The sequence below is a fragment of the Phacochoerus africanus genome, chromosome 15 (assembly GCF_016906955.1).
Source record: "Phacochoerus africanus isolate WHEZ1 chromosome 15, ROS_Pafr_v1, whole genome shotgun sequence".
NCBI classification, from domain to species: domain Eukaryota; kingdom Metazoa; phylum Chordata; class Mammalia; order Artiodactyla; family Suidae; genus Phacochoerus; species Phacochoerus africanus.
The window spans coordinates 24,164,306-24,182,227 of NC_062558.1; the positions used below are offsets into that span (position 1 = coordinate 24,164,306).

Consider the following 17,922-nt stretch of genomic DNA (forward strand, 5'->3'; position numbering starts at 1 on the left):
TCACTTTCCTTTGGCCCATCCTGATTGCATCCCAGGACCACTGACTTCCACTGCTCGGTTCCCCCAGCACCAGTCTCTCCTTCTGTCCTAGTGTGGACCAAGAACACCTCTGCTTCTCCTGCCCACCAACCGGGTTTATAACTCACATTGCCCAGGCCTGAGTCACCTTGGTCTCAGCATTTCACTTTCTGTGAAATCTGAGACTTCCTAGGTCCCCAGAGAACCCCCTGCTTGATACAAAGGGCAGGGAAATGTGGGTCTGGGTCATTGCAGTGCCTTGGCAGAGAGCGCTGGCCCTTGGCAGGCAGAGGGGTGCAGCTGCGTGCAGTCAGAGCAGGGACAGAGGGCAGCATCTGCAGCAAGACTGCCTGATGTCAGACCCTGGTCAGCACTTACCAGGTTGCCCTGGGCAAGTCCCTGTAACCCCTTATGCTGCCGTCTACATGGCACCACCTCATGGGCTTCTTATAAGGATCAACTGAGTGACTCTCTGTAAGCCTGAGGCACCGTAGCGAGTCAGGGCCTTAACTGTCTTCACTACTGAGAATGATGATGAACAGGGAAGCCAGCCCATTCCTGTCATCTTCTCTGTCTCTCCTGGAGGAATCACTGTCTCGCTCTCTGGGGGCTGTGGTCTTAATTCTGAGTGGAAACCAGGAGGAGAAGGTGCCACTCTGGTGACATGAGGTGGGGGGGGGGGGTCACTCACCGTGCCTGGTTCAAATTGGAAGCTGACGAGTAGAAGGACCTGGGCCACCAGGACAGCGAAGGACAGGTTGGCGTGGATGTGGTAGCGCTGGTTCCGGATGGTGCTGACCGAGCTGGGGGGCAGAGAGGCAGGGGTGAGGCCAGGGCCCAGCCAAAGCTGCTCTGTGCCACTCCCCCAAGGGCCACCAAAGAGGTCTTGATAAGCCCACCCTGAGGCTGTCACTCCTGGGAAGCTGTGAAACCTCTATGGCTCCCTATTGCTCTTAGAAATGATCTTCCGCAGGCCCTGGCAATGGCTCTGAGTCAACTCTTTCCTTTCGTCTGCTCCTGACCCCCTTTTCTGGTTCTTCAATTCCTCCAACCTGCTGCAGCCTCGGGGCCTTGACACCTGCCTTCCTCTGCGGTAAAGTATGTAAACTCTCTTCCTTCACCTCCCCTTAGAACTTCCTGAGCCTAAAGGTGCTCCGCCCCTTCTCTAAACGGCTCTCCCTGCTCAGAGGTCTGTGCAGATGTGTGTTCAGGCCTTTGAGTACTTGCTCCTCAACCAGCCCCCACCCTGGCATGTTTTAATCCATCTTGGGTGCAGCTGTGTCCTCACAGCTGACTGCCCATGGGGTCGGGGGTAGGGCTGGGAGGTGGGCTTGCTGAGTGAATGGATGAGGAGCCAGGGACTCAAAAAAGGAACATCCTGGAGTTCCTGCTGTGGCACAGTGGAATCAGTGGTGCCTTGGGATCCCTGGCCCGGCACAGTGGGCCAACGATGCTACATTGCCGCAGCTGTGGCTTAAGGTCACAGCTGTGGCTTGGATCTGATCCCTGGCCTGGAGAACTCCACATGCTGAAGGGGCGGCCAAAAAAAGGGGAAGAAAGGAACATCCTGAGTGTAAGGAACGTCGCTACAAACCCGAGTCCAGGAGTTCCCGTCATGGCTCAGCGGTAATGAACCTGACTAGGATCCATGAGGACATGGGTTTGAACCCTGGCCCTGCTCAGTGGGTTAAGGACCTGACGTTGCTGTGAGCTGTGGTGTAGGTCAAAGACACAGCTCGGATCTGGTTTGGCTGTGGCTGTGGCTGTGGCTGGCAACTATAGCTCTGATTAGACCCCTAGCCTAGGAATCTCCATATGCCGCGGGTGTGGCCCTAAAAAGACAAAAAGCCAAACCAAACCAAAAAACCTTCAGCCGGCTCCTCTCATCTGGCTGAGATCCCACCAGCACCCCTTGTGTTCATGCATACCTGCCTTCATCCCCCAGATCACCTGGGTTCGAGGAAGGGAGGGATCACAGTGAGGGAGGGGCCAGGAAGCTGGCAGCCTCCCCTGCTGATGCTACCACAGGCCCTAACCAACCAAACCTGGGACCCACCCCCCACCCGCCCACCCCCCGCCCAGGTCACAGAGCCACCCAGGTAACAGGTGTCCTTGCAGAACAGGGCAGGTAAAGAGGAATGCTGGTGTCCAGCTTGGAAGAGGCAGTGGGAGGAGGAGAGAGAAACTCCCAAGCAGCCCCAGAGAGAGAGGCCCATCCAGGTTTGAGTAAAACATCCTCCCGGGATGTTCCGCAGCCCCGTGGGGGTGGATGCGAACATGTCCCCACGGCTGTCTGCTCCGACTCAGCTCTCATCTTATTTTTCTGTCCCAGTTCAGAGGAGACCAAAGATGGACTCACTGCCAGCCCCACTGCAGGGACCCCCACGACCTCTGACCAGACACTGTGGCTTCAGCGGGCAGGGAGGCAGGGGTCCCTCCAATGTTCTCACCCCCGGGGCCTCCCACAGCCCAGCCCCACAAGGATTTGGCTGCTTGGATATCTTTGCGGGGAGGTCCTCAGTTCTGGCTTTCACCTGGCTTAAGGCCAGCAACCCTGTGGGCTGGAGACCTTTCCAGAATTGCCCAGCTTAGCTAAAGCTGGCGCCCTCCAATTCCACAGCCCCTCCTCCATCCTCTCCCTTTTCGAGCACCCCATGGTTCCCTCCCGGGACCTCAGATCTCAAAATAAGTGAGGAATAGCGGTCCCCCTGTAACCTCTGTGCATAACCTCAACAGGGGCCGGTGTTTGCTGCCTCCAGGGTACAAGTATAGGAAGGGAAGTCGTAGTGGGCAGAGCCGCCCACCCTCCTGGGCCCCGGGGGAGAGCAGATGACTCACGAGAGCACCGCGAAGGTGACCAGCGTGACGGCCAGGCAGAGCACTGACAGAGAGCAGCCGATGTAGCTGATGGACGAGAGCGCCACCTGGTGTCCATGAGTGAGCTGTGCGGGAAGCAGAGCAGAGGTGGTCAGCCCATCCAGGTCCTAGAGGGGGACTGGCCCTGTGGTTAGTGTGGCCCCATCCTGATGGGAGGTGGGGGGGACTTCAGGCTAGCAAGGGTCCCAGGGCTAGTGCACAGCTGAACATGAGGCAGCCACTGGACTGTCCTGAGTGGGTGATGACCACCTGTCCCTGCCTCTCCCCCAGACTCCCTGTTGTTGCCACACTTTGAAGTTGGCCCTTGGTTCTGCATACCTCAGATGCTCCAAATGGCTCCACCAATCACTCAAGCGCCCCCATTCACCCAGAATCTGCCAGCTGCCTCCCCTCCCCCATCCATCCCTGCACAGCCCGCCTGCTCCAGATCTCCTTATCTGGAGTGTGACAGCCACAGCTGCACAGGAGATGCAGGGTTTGCTTAAGAGCCTGACCCAAGACCCATGCACCCTGGTTCAAGCCCAAGCATGACCCTGTCCCAGCTGGTGACCCAGGACGTGTGACTACTGTGGCTATGAGGATTCAGTGAATTCACCTATGTAAAGTGCCTATTAGAGCAATGGAAGAGTTCCATGGTCGCCCAGAGGTCAAGGAGAGTGTAAAGAAACATAGTAAATTAAGTGGATGCAAGGCCACAAAGGACGGTGACAAACCACAGCTCATCTGACAGCATAACACAAAAACAACAGCTGCCTGGGCTCCAGGAGCTGGCGTCTCAAGGTCACACACATTGGACCCTGGGGTCCCAGAAGCTCCATGCTCCCTAAGTCAGGTGCCTAAGAGACTAACTTCCCAGAGCCTGTTCCCACAGAGGCTGCTGCCGTGAGCTTCCAGCTGTGGCTTGTGGCTCTGTCAGCAGCAGAGACTCAGCCTGGAGCTCGCTTGGCATCAAGGTCTCCCAGCCCTGGCCAGGATACCCAGGGACCTTGGCCTCCAGCTAACCCACCCTTTTGCCTGTTCACTGGGACTTAATCAGGAGCAAAAGAAGGCACCACTGGGTACGTAAAGGGCCTGTCGGCAAGAACCACGGAAATGCTACAGACCCAGGAGGCCCCACCAGGAAGTGAAAGTGGGTCATAGGGAGTAATTTGGGAGCCAGCAGGTCTGTGCCTGAGGACTCCTAATTGAATGTGTTTTACTTCCTCCTGATCTGTGAGTCACTGCCACTCAACTCATTCCCGGGGGATCAAGATGGCTCTGGGTGGAGGCAGGGGAGGGAGAAGCCTGGGCCCAGCAGCCTTGGATGTGGGAGGTGTGGAGGGGTAACCCCCAAGTCTGTACAATGAAACAAGCTTCCCAGACAGTGCGCTCCTGAGTGGCCCTAAGGTCTGAACCAGAAACTTCGTCTGCAGGTGGACAGGCCAAGCGGTGTTCCGAGTCATCAAACACCCCAGGAAGCACATGGAAAGATATTCCTTGAGCCACAGTCCCACACCGTATCACTCTAAGCATCTAATTCCTGCCAGATGTTCTTGCCGGTCTTCTGTGACATGATGTTTCCGGTTTTAGGTAAGTTTGAGGAAAGATGCACTCTCTGCCTTTCAAGATTTTTTGGTGAATATAAGCAATTTAAGGCTTCTGAGAAATTCTGAAAGTAAATACACACACACACACACACACTTATATATATTCACATACACATGTATACACAGTATATACTTACCTATACATGTATGTGTGTATATATGTAGGCAGGTATGTATATGTAGGTATGCGTGTATATGTATGTATACGTATATAGGTATGTGTGTATATACATGTATGTGTCTATATAGCTATATATATATGTGTGTGTGTGTTTTGTTTTTGTTTTTGGTTTTTTTTTTGGCTTTTTGCCCTTTCTAGGGCTGCTCCTATGGCATATGGAGGTTCCCAGGCTAGGGGGCTAATCGGAGCCGTAGCCACCGGCCTACACCAGAGCCACAGCAACGCAGGATCTGAGCCACATCTGCGACCTACACCACAGCTCATGGCAACACCAGATCGTTAACCCACTGAGCAAGGCCAGGGACTGAACCTGCAACCTCATGGTTCCTAGTCGGATTCGTTAACCACTGAGCCATGACGGGAACTCCTACATATATATGTTAAGTTTGGCATTTCTCAAACTCTTTGGAAGAGCTCCTACTTCAAGTGATACTTTTCAGAAACAGACCAAAACCAAATGAGGAAACACTAATACTAAACTGGACAGGTAATCTTTCTTTGCTGTCTCAGCAGACGACTGCATAGTCCTATGACATGACCATGATCTCTCCCTAGCGATGGAGGGACGTTACCAGTTACCAGAGTTTATGGACACTGGCAGACCATCAACGGCTCTGGGAAGCTAAGGCCCACCTCGAGAACATTCACTAGATGGAAATTAACTTCAGTAACCAGCGGAAATGTCAGCAAATGGAGGAGAGCAACGTGCCTGTGTCCAGAGCTAGCGTGGCCCCCGTGACATCTTCACCCCATTGCCACTGGGGGAGTCCCCTCCCTGAGGCCAAGTCCTCTGCATGAGTCCTCCACACCAGCCCTGTTCACCTCTCTACTGCCCAGTGGGATGTGCCCCGCTCTTTGACGTTTCGGGGAGGCGTCTTCTTTCTCCCAGGGACACAGTGCGCTCTTTAGGACAGAGATCACGTGGGCAGACCTTCCACTGTCTCATCACCCACAGCTCGGAGAAAGTAGGGTCCTGCTGAGAATGATGGTTTCCCTGAGGTATTTGCTGAAGGCTCCAGGGTAGAGAGAGCCCTGGAGTCGGCTCCCTGACTCCCCGACTGAGTCACCATAACAAATGTGTTGAATCCACATCACTGTTTATACACCTCTTAGAGAGATAGTAAGACTTTACCTCCTCCGTTCGCAGATCTGTAGTGAGGTTCCAGTGGGCTCCTGTGAGAGGTCACTGCATAAGGGAGACGCTTCCAGGTGGGAGGGCTGTACCTGGTCAGCCACACCCACTGAAGTCTTTACCGATCTTCTACACACCCTCTCTGTCTAGAGCTTCCGATAAATGCGGCTCCAGCCCTAGGCTTAGACTTCTTTCTGTACCAATCCTGTACCATATGCCCTCCAACCCCACCATTGACTAACCCCATCGTCAATCAACCCCACCATCAATCAACCAATTTAACTAGTAACCAACCTTACCATCAACCAAACCCACTACCAACCAACTCTACCAGTAACCAACCCTACTATCGATCAAACCACCAGCAATCAACTCTTCATCACAACTTTTACCAAGGCCAACCAATGCCAGCCTCATGCCAGGCACAACAGGGAACACTGAAAAGCATGACATTTGGCCCCTCTCTTGAGCAGAGTGAACATCCTGGCCAGGCAGGCTTGAAATGCTTAGACAGGACATAAGGCAAGCTATATTGGCAGGTCGCGTTTTCTATGGCACTTGAATAGTAAAATGAGCCTGTAAGGTGAAAATGAGAGGTATCACTTGTGATGGAACATGATGGAGGATAATGTGAGAAAGGGAATGTAGATATGTAGGCATAACTGGGTCACTCTGCTGTACAGTGGAAGTTGACAGAACAGTGTAAATCAACTATAATTTTAAAAATGTTTTAAAAAAGAAAATGAGAGGTGATCAAGAGGACCTCTGAAAACCCCTAGGATCTCCCATAAACTGGAGTATCCATGGTTTGTGCAGGTCACCTGGTACCCCATTCTGTGCAGGCTGACCCAGGAGGGGCCAGGAGGAAGCTGCCTGCAGCAGTCAGGGTCTCCAAACCTTTCTGGTTTAAAACAGCTGTCCAATCCACAGAGCAGAATGGGGTGTGTACTAGGATGGGGCGGGGGACAATCTGAGAGACTCAGCTTGTCCAAAGGATTTACTTCCCTCCCTTTTTATAGAAGGGCTTCCGAACTTTAACACATGCTCAGCCTGCGTTAGTCAGGGTTGGTCAGGGTATTAAGTGACCTTGCACCCTGTGTTAAATGGGGCCCAACTGTAACCTGCAAACAGTCTGTGCTTTTCAGGAAGTGGATGGGAGGTGGGGGTGGGCATCCTCACAGAGACCCCGACTGGTGGCCAGAAGCTGACAGAGAGGACAGGAAAGCACCCCCCGCCACACTCCCCCATACACTGGAAGCAGCTGGAGCTCTAGAGGGGGAGGAACGTGGAGACAAGAGTCTTTGGTACAGAGAACCAACCAGCGGTTACAGTGTCAGCGGGGAGGGGCAAGGAGGAGGTGAGGGAGATTAAAAGGTACAGCCTTCCAGCTGCAAAATAAATGAGGCGGGGTCTGAAATGCATAGTGTGGGCAATGCGGTCAAGAACTAAGTAATATCTTTGTGGTGACACATCATCACTAGACTTCTTGTGAGGACTATCTTGAAATGTATAGGAACAAATCACTGCGTTGTGAAACGGGAGCTAGCATAGCGCTGTAGGTCGGTGACACTTCCAAAACAAACATATGAGTAAACTCAAAGAAAAAGAGATCGGATTTGTGGTTACCAGAGGCAGGGGGTGAGGGAAGGGAGAACTGGAGGAACGTGGTCAAAAGGTACAACCTTTCAGTTACAAGATAAAGAAGTCCTAATAAGGGCGCCATGTACAATGTGATAAATATAATTAACTTCACGTAGTAACATACGTTCGATATGAAAGTCGCTAAGAGATTTGATCTGGGAGTTCCTGCTGTAGTGCAGCGGAAACACATCTGACTAGTATCCATGAGGTTGCAGGGTCAATCCCCCGGCCTCGCTCAGTGGGTTAAGGATCTGGCATTGCCGCGAGCTGTGGTGTAGGTCACAGACACGGCTTGACACCCATGTTGCTGTGTCTGTGGCTAGGCTGGCAGCTACAGCTCTGATTTCACCCTTAGCCTGGGAACTTCCATATGCCACGGGTACAGCCCTAAAAAGCAAAAAAAAAAAAAAAAAAGAAGAAGAAGAAGAAGAGTAAATTCTAAGAGTTCCCATCACACACAAATTTTTTTTTCTATTTCTTTGATTTTGGATCGATATGAGATGATGGATGTTCATAAAACTTATTATGATCATCATTTCATGATGAATGTGAGTCAGATCATTATGCTTTATGCCTTAAACTTAGACAGGGCTGTATGTCAATTATATTTCAATAAAACTGGAAAGAAAAATAAATAAAATAAGCGTAATAAGATAAAATAAAATAAAAGTTATTGTTTTTGCTCAAGTCAGAATCCCCAGAGTCTGACAGAGGACCAGAAAACTCTAGAAGAACCAAAGATCAGAACACCTATCTAGGAGAGTGGAGCATTCACAGAAGATGGGAGGAATGTCACTGCCTTTATTGAGCGCCTGTTGTATGCAACCTGCGCATGGACATCCTGGTTCTCACGTACAGATGAGGAAACACGACAGCCTGACACTGCACAGCTGGCGAGGCAGCAATGGACGGACCCTGGACAGCCTGGGCTTCCAGCATGTATTAAGCACCCACTGTATGCTAAGCATGGGGCTTACACTGCAGCGGGGAAAGCAGATCACTAGCAAAAACATAAACAGATCAATACATGAGCGAGTTTCCGCGCTGTGATGGAAACAAACAGGGGCTGTCGTAGAGGTGACCTGGGGGGTAGGGTGTGAGTTGGGGGCCCTGATCTGAGAGCTGTTATGGGCCCTTCCTCTCCCCTCAGAGCCCATCTGCCACCATGTTCTGTTGGTTCCTCTGCTATCACATAGCCATAGGTCATCCTTCTTTCTCCCCAGGGATTCCAGAGCCTCTGCCTTAACCCCCTCCACTCCATGGACCTTCTGGGAGCACCCCATTTCAGCCAAGTCAGCACTCAGCAGATGTGGCTCCCAGCTCACCCATCTTCCTCCTGGGGAACCTCAAGCCTGTAATGAAATCCACATTCCCTCCCGGGGCCGCCAAGGCCCTGCATGATCTGCCCTGTCTTCACCTCTGCCTCACCACCTTAGTGGCTCTGTCAGGAGGGGCCCCGCGGGGAAGAAAGGCCCTCACAGGGAGCCAACAGAGGGGACTGAGTGTAGGATGGTGGCCACAAAGTATGGGCACCACTGCCATAGGAGACAATGGGGAGGCTCCCCAGAGAAGAGTCATGGCAAGAGCCCTCCCCTTGTCGGGAGGGAAGGAGAGTGGGAGGGGATGATGTGAGCAGAGCCTGGGCCCCTGGCAGAGCGGAAAACACTCAAGGCGCCCTGGCGAGCTGGGGTCAGCGGGGAGGGCGATGCAGGGGGAGCAGGGACCACGGAGGGAAACCAAGCAGAGCCAGAGCATCGCGCAGCAGGGACCAGAGGTTCGTCCCATCAGTGCCCGTCTCTCATTGGCTGGAAGCCAGTTGGCAAGGGAACCTGGGCTGAGCGGAGTGAAGGACAAGTGGGGACACATGGAGAGCACACTGGACATGCAGCTTGCTCCTGGGTCAGCCCGGATGTGGACACTCTCAGTGCCTCACTGCTCCTGGACGCCGTGTTCGGTTTCAGCTGCCTCCTCTGCCACCCCCAGCTCTGCCCTGCCTACTGGGCTCCCTTCTGCTGGGATCCAGGCTCTGGGGGAGGCTGCGCTCCCCTGGGTGGTGCTCTGACCCTGGACAGGAGGCGCACGTGGCTCCCTGGGCAGCTCCGGCTTTGGCCACAGTCCCCGGGCTTAAGCAGCTGTGGGTTTTGCCAGCCACACCCTCTGCACCGAGTCCAGGCTGTGGGCACATTTCACGTTCCCGGACTGGAAATGAGACCACAGCCCTGAGGACAGGCAGAGACAAGCTTCTTGGCTGCTCGGGTGGCAATGTGGTGGCCTGCTTGGGCACCCGAAGCCATGTATTGGTGCTGATGCACCGTGGAGGATTTCTCCCAGCGGATACATGAAGGCTTGGCTCCAATGTCTTTAAAACGACGGGCCTGCAAGTTCCTGCTGTGGTGCAATGGGATCGTTGACATCTTGGGAACACTAGGATGAAGGTTCGATCCCCTGCCCAGTGCAGTGGGTTAAGGATCTGGCATTGCCACAGCTGCAGCTTAGGTCATAGCTGTGGCTCACGTCTGATTCCTGGCCTGGAAACTCCATAGGCTGCAGGGCAGCCAAAAAAGAAAAAAAAGAAAGACTTGCCTGGAGTTCCCTGGTGGCTCAGCAGGTTAAAGATCTGGCATTGCCACTGCAGTGGCTCGGGTCACTGCTGTGGTGTGGGTTGGAACCCTGGCCTGGGAACTTCCACCTGCTGCAGGTGTGGCCAAAGGAAAAAAAAATGACTTGCCCCGACCCCCTCAGGGTAGTTACTTCATTAAAGGAGTCAGCAGGGGCAAGGACTGAGCTATTTCACCCCCTTGTTACCCCATCCAGACTCCTGGGCATGTCTCATCATCCAGCTCCCCTCAGCCACTCAACTCAGCTTGTGGTTCAGTCTGGGGCTAGATGGGAAAACAGTAACCACTCTGGCCTCTCAGGGAGTGGGAACTTTAATTCCAGGAAGTGTTCACAAACCAGAGAGGGGAAGAGAGGGGCCCCAGAGATGGTGGTGCAACCGAGGGATTAATTCAGCCCACAGTCACCAGGGGAAAGCCAGGGTCCCTGCCTGGAGGAGCGGCCCATCCAGAGTTGGAGGCTTCAGAGATAAGGCCACTGCCAGGAAAGCTGCCCCCAGCTCTTGGGAGAGGGGGGCACCTCACCTCTGCCCTCACCCCATATCTCCTGCCAGAGCCCCAAGTGGCAGGGAGCTGGGAAGCCAGCCAGCAGGGTTCTCTGCCCCACAATGCCAAGCCCAGTGGTGGGGGGCGGGGAGGGGTCCTTCCTGCGCCCAGCCCCAGGAGCCAATGGCCCTGTCCCTGAGGCTGACAGCCCCCAAGACACTAACTGGAAGCTGTGTGGCCTCTGACTTTATATGTGGGGTTAGGGGAGGGTAACAACACTGAGATTGCAAAGTAGACAGTCTCTGTTGGAGGAGGCAGGTGGACAATGGGTTGACACTGGCAAACACACTAGCTGCCTCGACACTTTGCATGGAGCTAGGGCCAGAGCAAGCCCCCCCACCCCCCACCCCCAATAAATGGTAGCTCCAAGCATCTGTGGGAATTTAAAACCCTTCACTGCTTGACCCAGCAAGCCCACTGTGGTGATTTGTCCTACAGACGTACACATAGTGAAGGGAAGGGTGTCCGCGCACAGATATATGTTGTTCGAAGTGGCCAAAGACTGTCATCACCTAATGCTGATCCACACCCAGAGGCTTGGAGAATTCGCAGGGGGAGAGGGACGCAGTGGTTCAAATGAATGTGGCTGATCTGCACAGACAGAGGTAGACCGGTCACTAAGACGAATCAATATGTCTTTTTTTTTGCTATTTCTTTGGGCCACTCCCGCGGCATATGGAGGTTCCCAGGCTAGGGGTCTAATCGGAGCCGTAGCCACTGGCCTACGCCAGAGCCACAGCAACGCGGGGATCCGAGCCGCGTCTGCAACCTACACCACAGCTCACAGCAATGCCGGATCGTTAACCCACTGAGCAAGGGCAGGGACCGAACCCGCAACCTCATGGTTCCTAGTCGGATTCATTAACCACTGCGCCACTACAGGAACTCCAATATGTCTTTTAAAAGCACAGAACGGTCTTTACACTAGGCTGCCTTTTGTTTACAGAACAGAAGGTGACACAGACTGTCTCTGAGGTGACAGAAGAAACCCCTGCTCTGGGCAGGGGGCTGGGAGATGGGAGATGGGAGACGGGGTGGGGCCAGCATGTTCACCTCTGCCTTCTGTGTTGTCACAGTTTCCCATGTGTGTGGAGCATCTTTACAACAAACATAGCCTGAAGGAGTCAGCCTGGCCTCATCTCGGAGGCACCTGTGGAGGGTGGCAGAGTGAGAAGGGGAAGTGACCGTTCTGCAGCCTGGAGGGCTTGGCAGGTGAACTAGCAGGTGGCTGGGTGCTCGGAGCTCAGTATTCAGGGCTGGGAGGCATCTGACACCACCCCCTCCACATCTCCACGAGGAAGGGGTTCCCAGATGGGAAAGCCAAGCCCATGCACTGTGCTGGGGGAGGGGCCGAGTGTCTGGCTGACTGGGAGGCAGAATGGAGTTACTGTTGACCACAGTCAGTGACAGGGACAGAGCCAAATATAGGAAGTGCTCACTGCTTGAGTAAGTGACACATACATGGAGACCCTAGAGGAAGAAATCTGGTCTCCCATGGTACACTGTATAATCTTCCAGCACCAATTAAATGCTGGTCCGGCCCATCCATGATATACCCAACGGGACCATAAATACAGCCCAGAGAGGGGGCACTTCACCAGCCCCAGAGCCACCTTGTAATTAGGCTCCACCTGTCCTGCATGCCCCACTCCCACCCCGAAGCTGGAGCTTGGGTGCATGGCTTCAGGCCGCTCAGAGGGTCCTATAACCATCTGCCCAGAGTGGACATGGGCCCTGAAAGATGGGGGAGGGAGTCCTGTGAAGAAGGGCTTTCCCATGGTAGCTCTAGCCTCAGGGAGGCATGGTATGCCCCAGCCGTGCCCTTCCTTCCCCACCAGGGACTAGATTAGAAATACCCAGAAAAGCCTAGAGTTTGCTTGAGGACATGGATTCCTCTGAGTCAGAGACCACAAACTCCAGTGCCTCCAGAGAGGCATCTCATAGAAATTCATGAGGCCAGCTGGGAACTTGCATACGTTATAAACAAAAGAGACTATTCTTCTAAAAAGAAATATCTCTATCTTTCTTTTCTTTTCCAAAAGTTCCTCTTTGTGAATATGTCATTTTCCTACCCTAGAAAAGAACAAGATACATTTTACTGTCTTCCTAAAAGCGGACCAACCATATGAACATGATGATGAATGGCCCTTAGTGTGAGGGAGGCTATAGGGAGTGGTGGTGACTGTGGCTAAACTGCAGTGCACACCCCCGCATGCAGGGGGCAGGACTACCTGGTTAGGAGTGAAAGCTCTGTGTGGGCATATCTTCTTCTTCTTCCTCTTTTTTTTTTCCCCATAAAACCATAAATCCAAAATTTTAGATAATATTTCCAAATTTTGAAATATTGACAAATGGGCTAAATGAAACATGTCCACCGGCCAAAGTTGGCCTGCAGACCACAGGCTGTGACTCTGTCTTATGGAACTACTCCTTCCCCATGGCTGCTGGGCCCCTGGCCCCAGGCTCCTTGGCTGATGGGGAGGCAAGGAGGTTCCTGGCGATCAGCTTTCCCAGGTGTGTCTGTCCTGGCACAGTACTCCAGCCCTCCCCTGGGCAGATGCTCATGCATCTGGAAGTCCCAGGCTAGGGGTCCACGAATTGGAGTCGCAGGCTGCTCTCAAGGAGCCCATGAGGGAGAGGGGGATGCCCCCTGGAAGAAGTCCTGGCTGTGCTGTGTGGGCTTCGGGTGCCCCTGCCAGCTTGGGGTCATGTCCACTACCACCTGGGCATCACCCTTCCCCACCAGGTGCAGCCTCGGTGGGGCTGTTGGTCACCACGCTCACTTTTCCCACATTAGACTAAACTGTGCCCCCAGAGCACGAACCTTAGGTGGGGGTCCCAGACACAGGCAGGAGTGAGTTATCCCTGAGGCTTCCATGCTTTAGCCCTGCACCCAGAGCCCTCCAGTTCTCATTTCCTCCAAATCCTGACTGTTCTGACTTCCCTTCCCGTAAATTGCATTCATAAGTCAGCCACGGCGGCTACCATTGCTTCAGCAAGAAAGCCAGGGTGCTACCCTCCAGCCCTCTTCTCCAGATCCTGCCTGGATCAGCCCACCACAGCATCCGCCACAGTGGGAGCCTCTGTTCCTTGGTCCTTGGCGCCCCCTGCTGGTCATCTTTAGAGATGCCCAAAGTTCTAGAACCTGCCTACCTGCACTTGCTTTTTTTTTTTTTTTTTTTTTTTTAAGGGCCGCACCCGCAGCATATGGAAGTCCCAGGCTAGGGGTCCACGAATTGGAGTCGCAGCTGCCGGCCTACACTATACCCACAGCAACACCAGATCCCAGCCGCCTCTGCAACCTACACAGCAGCTGGCAGCAACGCCCAATCTTTTAACCCACTGAGCAAAGCCAGGGATTGAACCCACATCCTCATGGATACTAGTCAGGTTCTTAACCCACTGAGCCACAATGGCAACTCCCTATCTGCGCTTATGCACCTGCAACCCTTGTGCCTGGGAGTCGGGGTTACGGACCAAATCAGCATGCACTGGGCACTCCGTCGTCCAGGGAGAACACTTCCCTAATTCCCTAAGCTCCTCCACCCTGTGGAACTAACTCACTCATTCACACACTTGTTCACACCACCCCTGCTTTATGCCAGGCTAAAGGCATTGGGAGTAAGAAGGAGCCGTGAGCCGTGTGCTCTCAGACCTCTCCAAGCTGTGAACTGTATTATTCAGTCATTTTAGGTCCACACAAACGCATCAATGGGAAAGTATCACAGGCCAGGGGTTCCATCTGATCGCTCCCAACTCTTACTAGACCCGCCCCCAGCTTCTGCCCCTAGTGGACCCACACAGCCTCTGACCCTGCTAACAGCCTAGAATGCACCTTCCACACCTTTCTTCTTATCACAACTGAGACATAACTTCACGTGTGCACACACACAGAGCAATCTGACACCATCTCCTAAAAGTGAGACAGTTACACATTCTACTCTGCATCTTGCCCTTTTCACATAACAATACCTTGAAAATCCCTCCAAATCACTTGGCATAATTATAATCCATTCTTTAATAATTGCATATTGTTTCTTTGGAGGGAGGGCAGCACCTGCAGCATATGGAAATTCCCAGGCTAGGGGTTGAGTCAAAGCTGCAGCTGCCGGCCTATGTCACAGTCACAGTCACAGTCACAACCACAACCACAGTCACAGCAATGCAGGATCCAAGCTACACCTGCTAGCTACACCACCACCTATGACAACGCCAGACCCTCAATCCACTGAGTGAAGCTAGGGATTGAATGAACCCTCATCCTTACAGAGACATCAGGTCCTTAACCTGCTAGGCAACAATGGGAACTTCCAAATTAACTTTAAAATAATTTTATCCAATAGCAAGCAAATTAATTTCTTGGGATTCTTACTGGATTGGGGTTTGCTAATTTTAAAGATGTGGAAAGTGGGTTGGAGGGAGGTACCCAGCTGGCACCCCTAGCGATGGACTTGGACCCAGATCTATGGAATCCAGGCAAGGGCTCCTCCCTCTCATGTGAGATGCACTTACATCGGAAGCCAGAAGCCCCAAGCAATGGAGCCATGCTCTTGTAATTCTTGTCTAAAATAAAGTCACCCATTCTTTTCTTTTCTTTTTTTTCTTTTTTTTTCTTTTTGCTTTTTAGGGCCGCACTCACAGCATGTGGAGGTTCCCAGGCTAGGGGTCAAATCAGAGCCACAGCTGCCAGCCTACACCACAGCCACAGCAACGCAGCATCCAAGCTGCATCTGTGACCTACACCACAGCTGAGGGCAACGCCAGATCCTTAACCCACTGAGCGAGCTCAGGGATCGAACGTGAAACTTCATGGTTCCTAGTCGGATTCGTTTCTGCTGTGCCACAATGGGAACTCCAAAGTCACCCATTCTTGTCCACTGTTGAGAAAGATACACTGGTACAGGATCCCCAGAGCAATATGGCGGCGTCTTTCCAAATTTAAATACCTGTGCCTTCTGCCTAAGGATTCACCTGCCAGGAGTTTCTTCTGGACAAGTATGACATGAGACCAAACTGCTGGAAAAAGCTGAAGACTGACCAAGCTTGGCGCCATCAGCAGGTGACTGGACAAACGCCCTCAGAGCTGGGCTCTGAATCGTGCCATGAACCAGGCGTGATAAGGATGAGGCGGAGGCGTGGGCACACACCGAGCAGATGGTGGGGGGCAAGGGGCAGGGAGACGGCATAGGGCCCCACCTGCAGTGACAGTCCTGGCTCGAGAGGGCACGCCCTCCACACTGGAAGAGGAGTCGTGAGACTCTGGTGACAGCTGTGGTCTTCCCAGAGCTGTGGAATTGGGAGACTGGGACGTGGTGGGGGAAGGGCTGACTTCATACTCCATTGCCTTTATAACAGCATGATGCTTTTAAACACACTATGGATGAGCTAAACATTAACTAAAATATTTTTAGTAAAAGAAAGATGTAAGGCCGGGTTAGGTAAAGACAACCAAGGCTGGGAGATCCCACTGTGGCACAACAGGATCAGCAGTGTCTTGGGACATGGGTTTGAGCCCCAGCCCAGCACAGTGGGTGAAGGATCCGGCATTGCCGCTGCTGCAACTTAGGCCATGACGTGGCTTGGATCTGATCCCTGGCCTGGAAGCTCCATATGCCTCAAGGCATCCAAAACTGAAAAAAAAAAAAAAAAAAAAGATAACCAAAACCAGCTGCCAGCCACAGTTGGGGGACCAGATGCTCTGGATTAAGGGGGTCTTGGGACCAGCTGCTCAGGGTCCCTACTGTGTCTCCTGGACAAGATTCTCCTTGATCAGCATTTTGTAAGGAGGGAGGAATTAGGGACGAGGAGGGGGGCATCCAGGCCTGTTTCCTACTTGCCTTGGCAGGAGCACGAAGGCCAGTGCAGCCCCATCTACTTGAGGGACACCTACCCGCTGACCCAGCACCGCCCTGCCCCCGGCCCCTGGGTATTGTGGTTGGCTGCCCATCACTGCTGATGGAAGGGGCAGTGGACAGGGCTGGGACCCCATGTCACACTCAAACAGAGAAGACCCAGCAGGGCCAGAAACAGCCCAGGTGGGCCTTGTCCTGGCGCCTGGACCATCTCCCCTCTGGATCCCAGCCCAGCTGCCCAAGGTACCGCACAGGTGAAACGCTGTGTGATACGGGATTTCCATGGAGGGCTCCCCTGCTCATTTGGAGAGGAAGGGTCTCCAGGGGCAGATCACCAAGTAGAAAGCTGGGCTGGAGAGGAGGCAGGAGAGACAGGCAGAGAGAAGGTCTGCTATGCACATGTAAGCTTGGAGGAAAGACCCAGAGACCATGGTTGGGATGCAGAGCTCTGGGAGAGGTGGGCTCTGCATCAGGGTAGGCAAGGCATTCCTGCTGTTGCTAATGCTCCAAATGCCCATGAATTTGGCATCAACTTGTGATAGGTGCCACCTTATTATTTCTAACATTCATGAAAAGGTTCATTTTTAGCATGGATCATTTTAAACCACTTTCAAATCAACCTTTCCTGGCAATGAGTAGATGCGATTTGCTTCCACAAAGACACCCACAGACAGTCTAAATCTGGTGTTGCCACTGAATGGTGACAGATCTGTAATCACAGATGCTCTGTGACTCTGTGTTTTTTTTTTTTTTTTAAAGCTTCCTGGACCAAGCTGCTTCCCTCCCCCTCTCCCACTGACACCCACCAACACAGCTTCCCGCTGAGCCCTTCGCCCCTCTGCACACTCCCACTGGTCGGCAAAGCCACCCACGTCACAGGGTAAATTGCATTGAGTTCTCCAGGTGTAAAGGTCCAGAGGAGGAAGCTCCGCTTTCAGACCCTCCAGGGGCACGGCCACCAGCCTGAACTCTGCACCATGAGGGACCTGGGGAAGTCCCCTATACCCTTATCTGTGATGGAGATGGTCACAGCCCCTCTGCAGGCACACGTGGTGGGGCCTGAAGGAGGGAAGGCACCCCGAAAAAAGATGTCTTCCTGTGTTGTCACTAGCAGGCGGTCTGCTTGGTGACCCTCAGTACCCCCTCAGGAGCTGCCCTTGTGGGAGGAGCATCCTGGAAGCAAAACCCACAGGCATGAAGGCCACGCCCATGGGCATGAAGGCCACGCCCACAGGCAAAATCCCATTCAGGCTGGCTCTCAGTCTGCCAATGGCTTATTGTGAACCACATTGTTCCCTTTCTCCCTGGAACTCCTCTGGTCCTCCCTCCCGAGCCCCAGTCAAGGTCATGTCTCCACGTGCTACATAGCACACGTTTGGAATCAGATTAACCCTAACTCACCCTTCACATCTGGAACAATCAGCCTGGCCATTTTCATGGGACATGAACAGAAGCTTGATCTGCCTTTTTACAA

At 53.2% G+C, this 17,922-nt stretch overlaps 1 protein-coding gene across 2 annotated transcripts in view; it reads right to left on the bottom strand.

Annotated features, from left to right (window-relative positions):
* ADGRD1 (adhesion G protein-coupled receptor D1) overlaps positions 1–17,922 on the bottom strand; it is a 182,926-nt gene that overhangs the window by 34,231 nt on the left and 130,773 nt on the right. For both annotated transcript variants that reach the window (XM_047760612.1, XM_047760613.1), the window contains 2 exons: positions 2,857–2,960; positions 710–821 (listed from right to left, as the gene is read on the bottom strand). In XM_047760612.1, the coding sequence (XP_047616568.1) occupies positions 710–821; positions 2,857–2,960 (216 nt within the window). The remainder of the gene's footprint in view (positions 1–709; positions 822–2,856; positions 2,961–17,922) is intronic.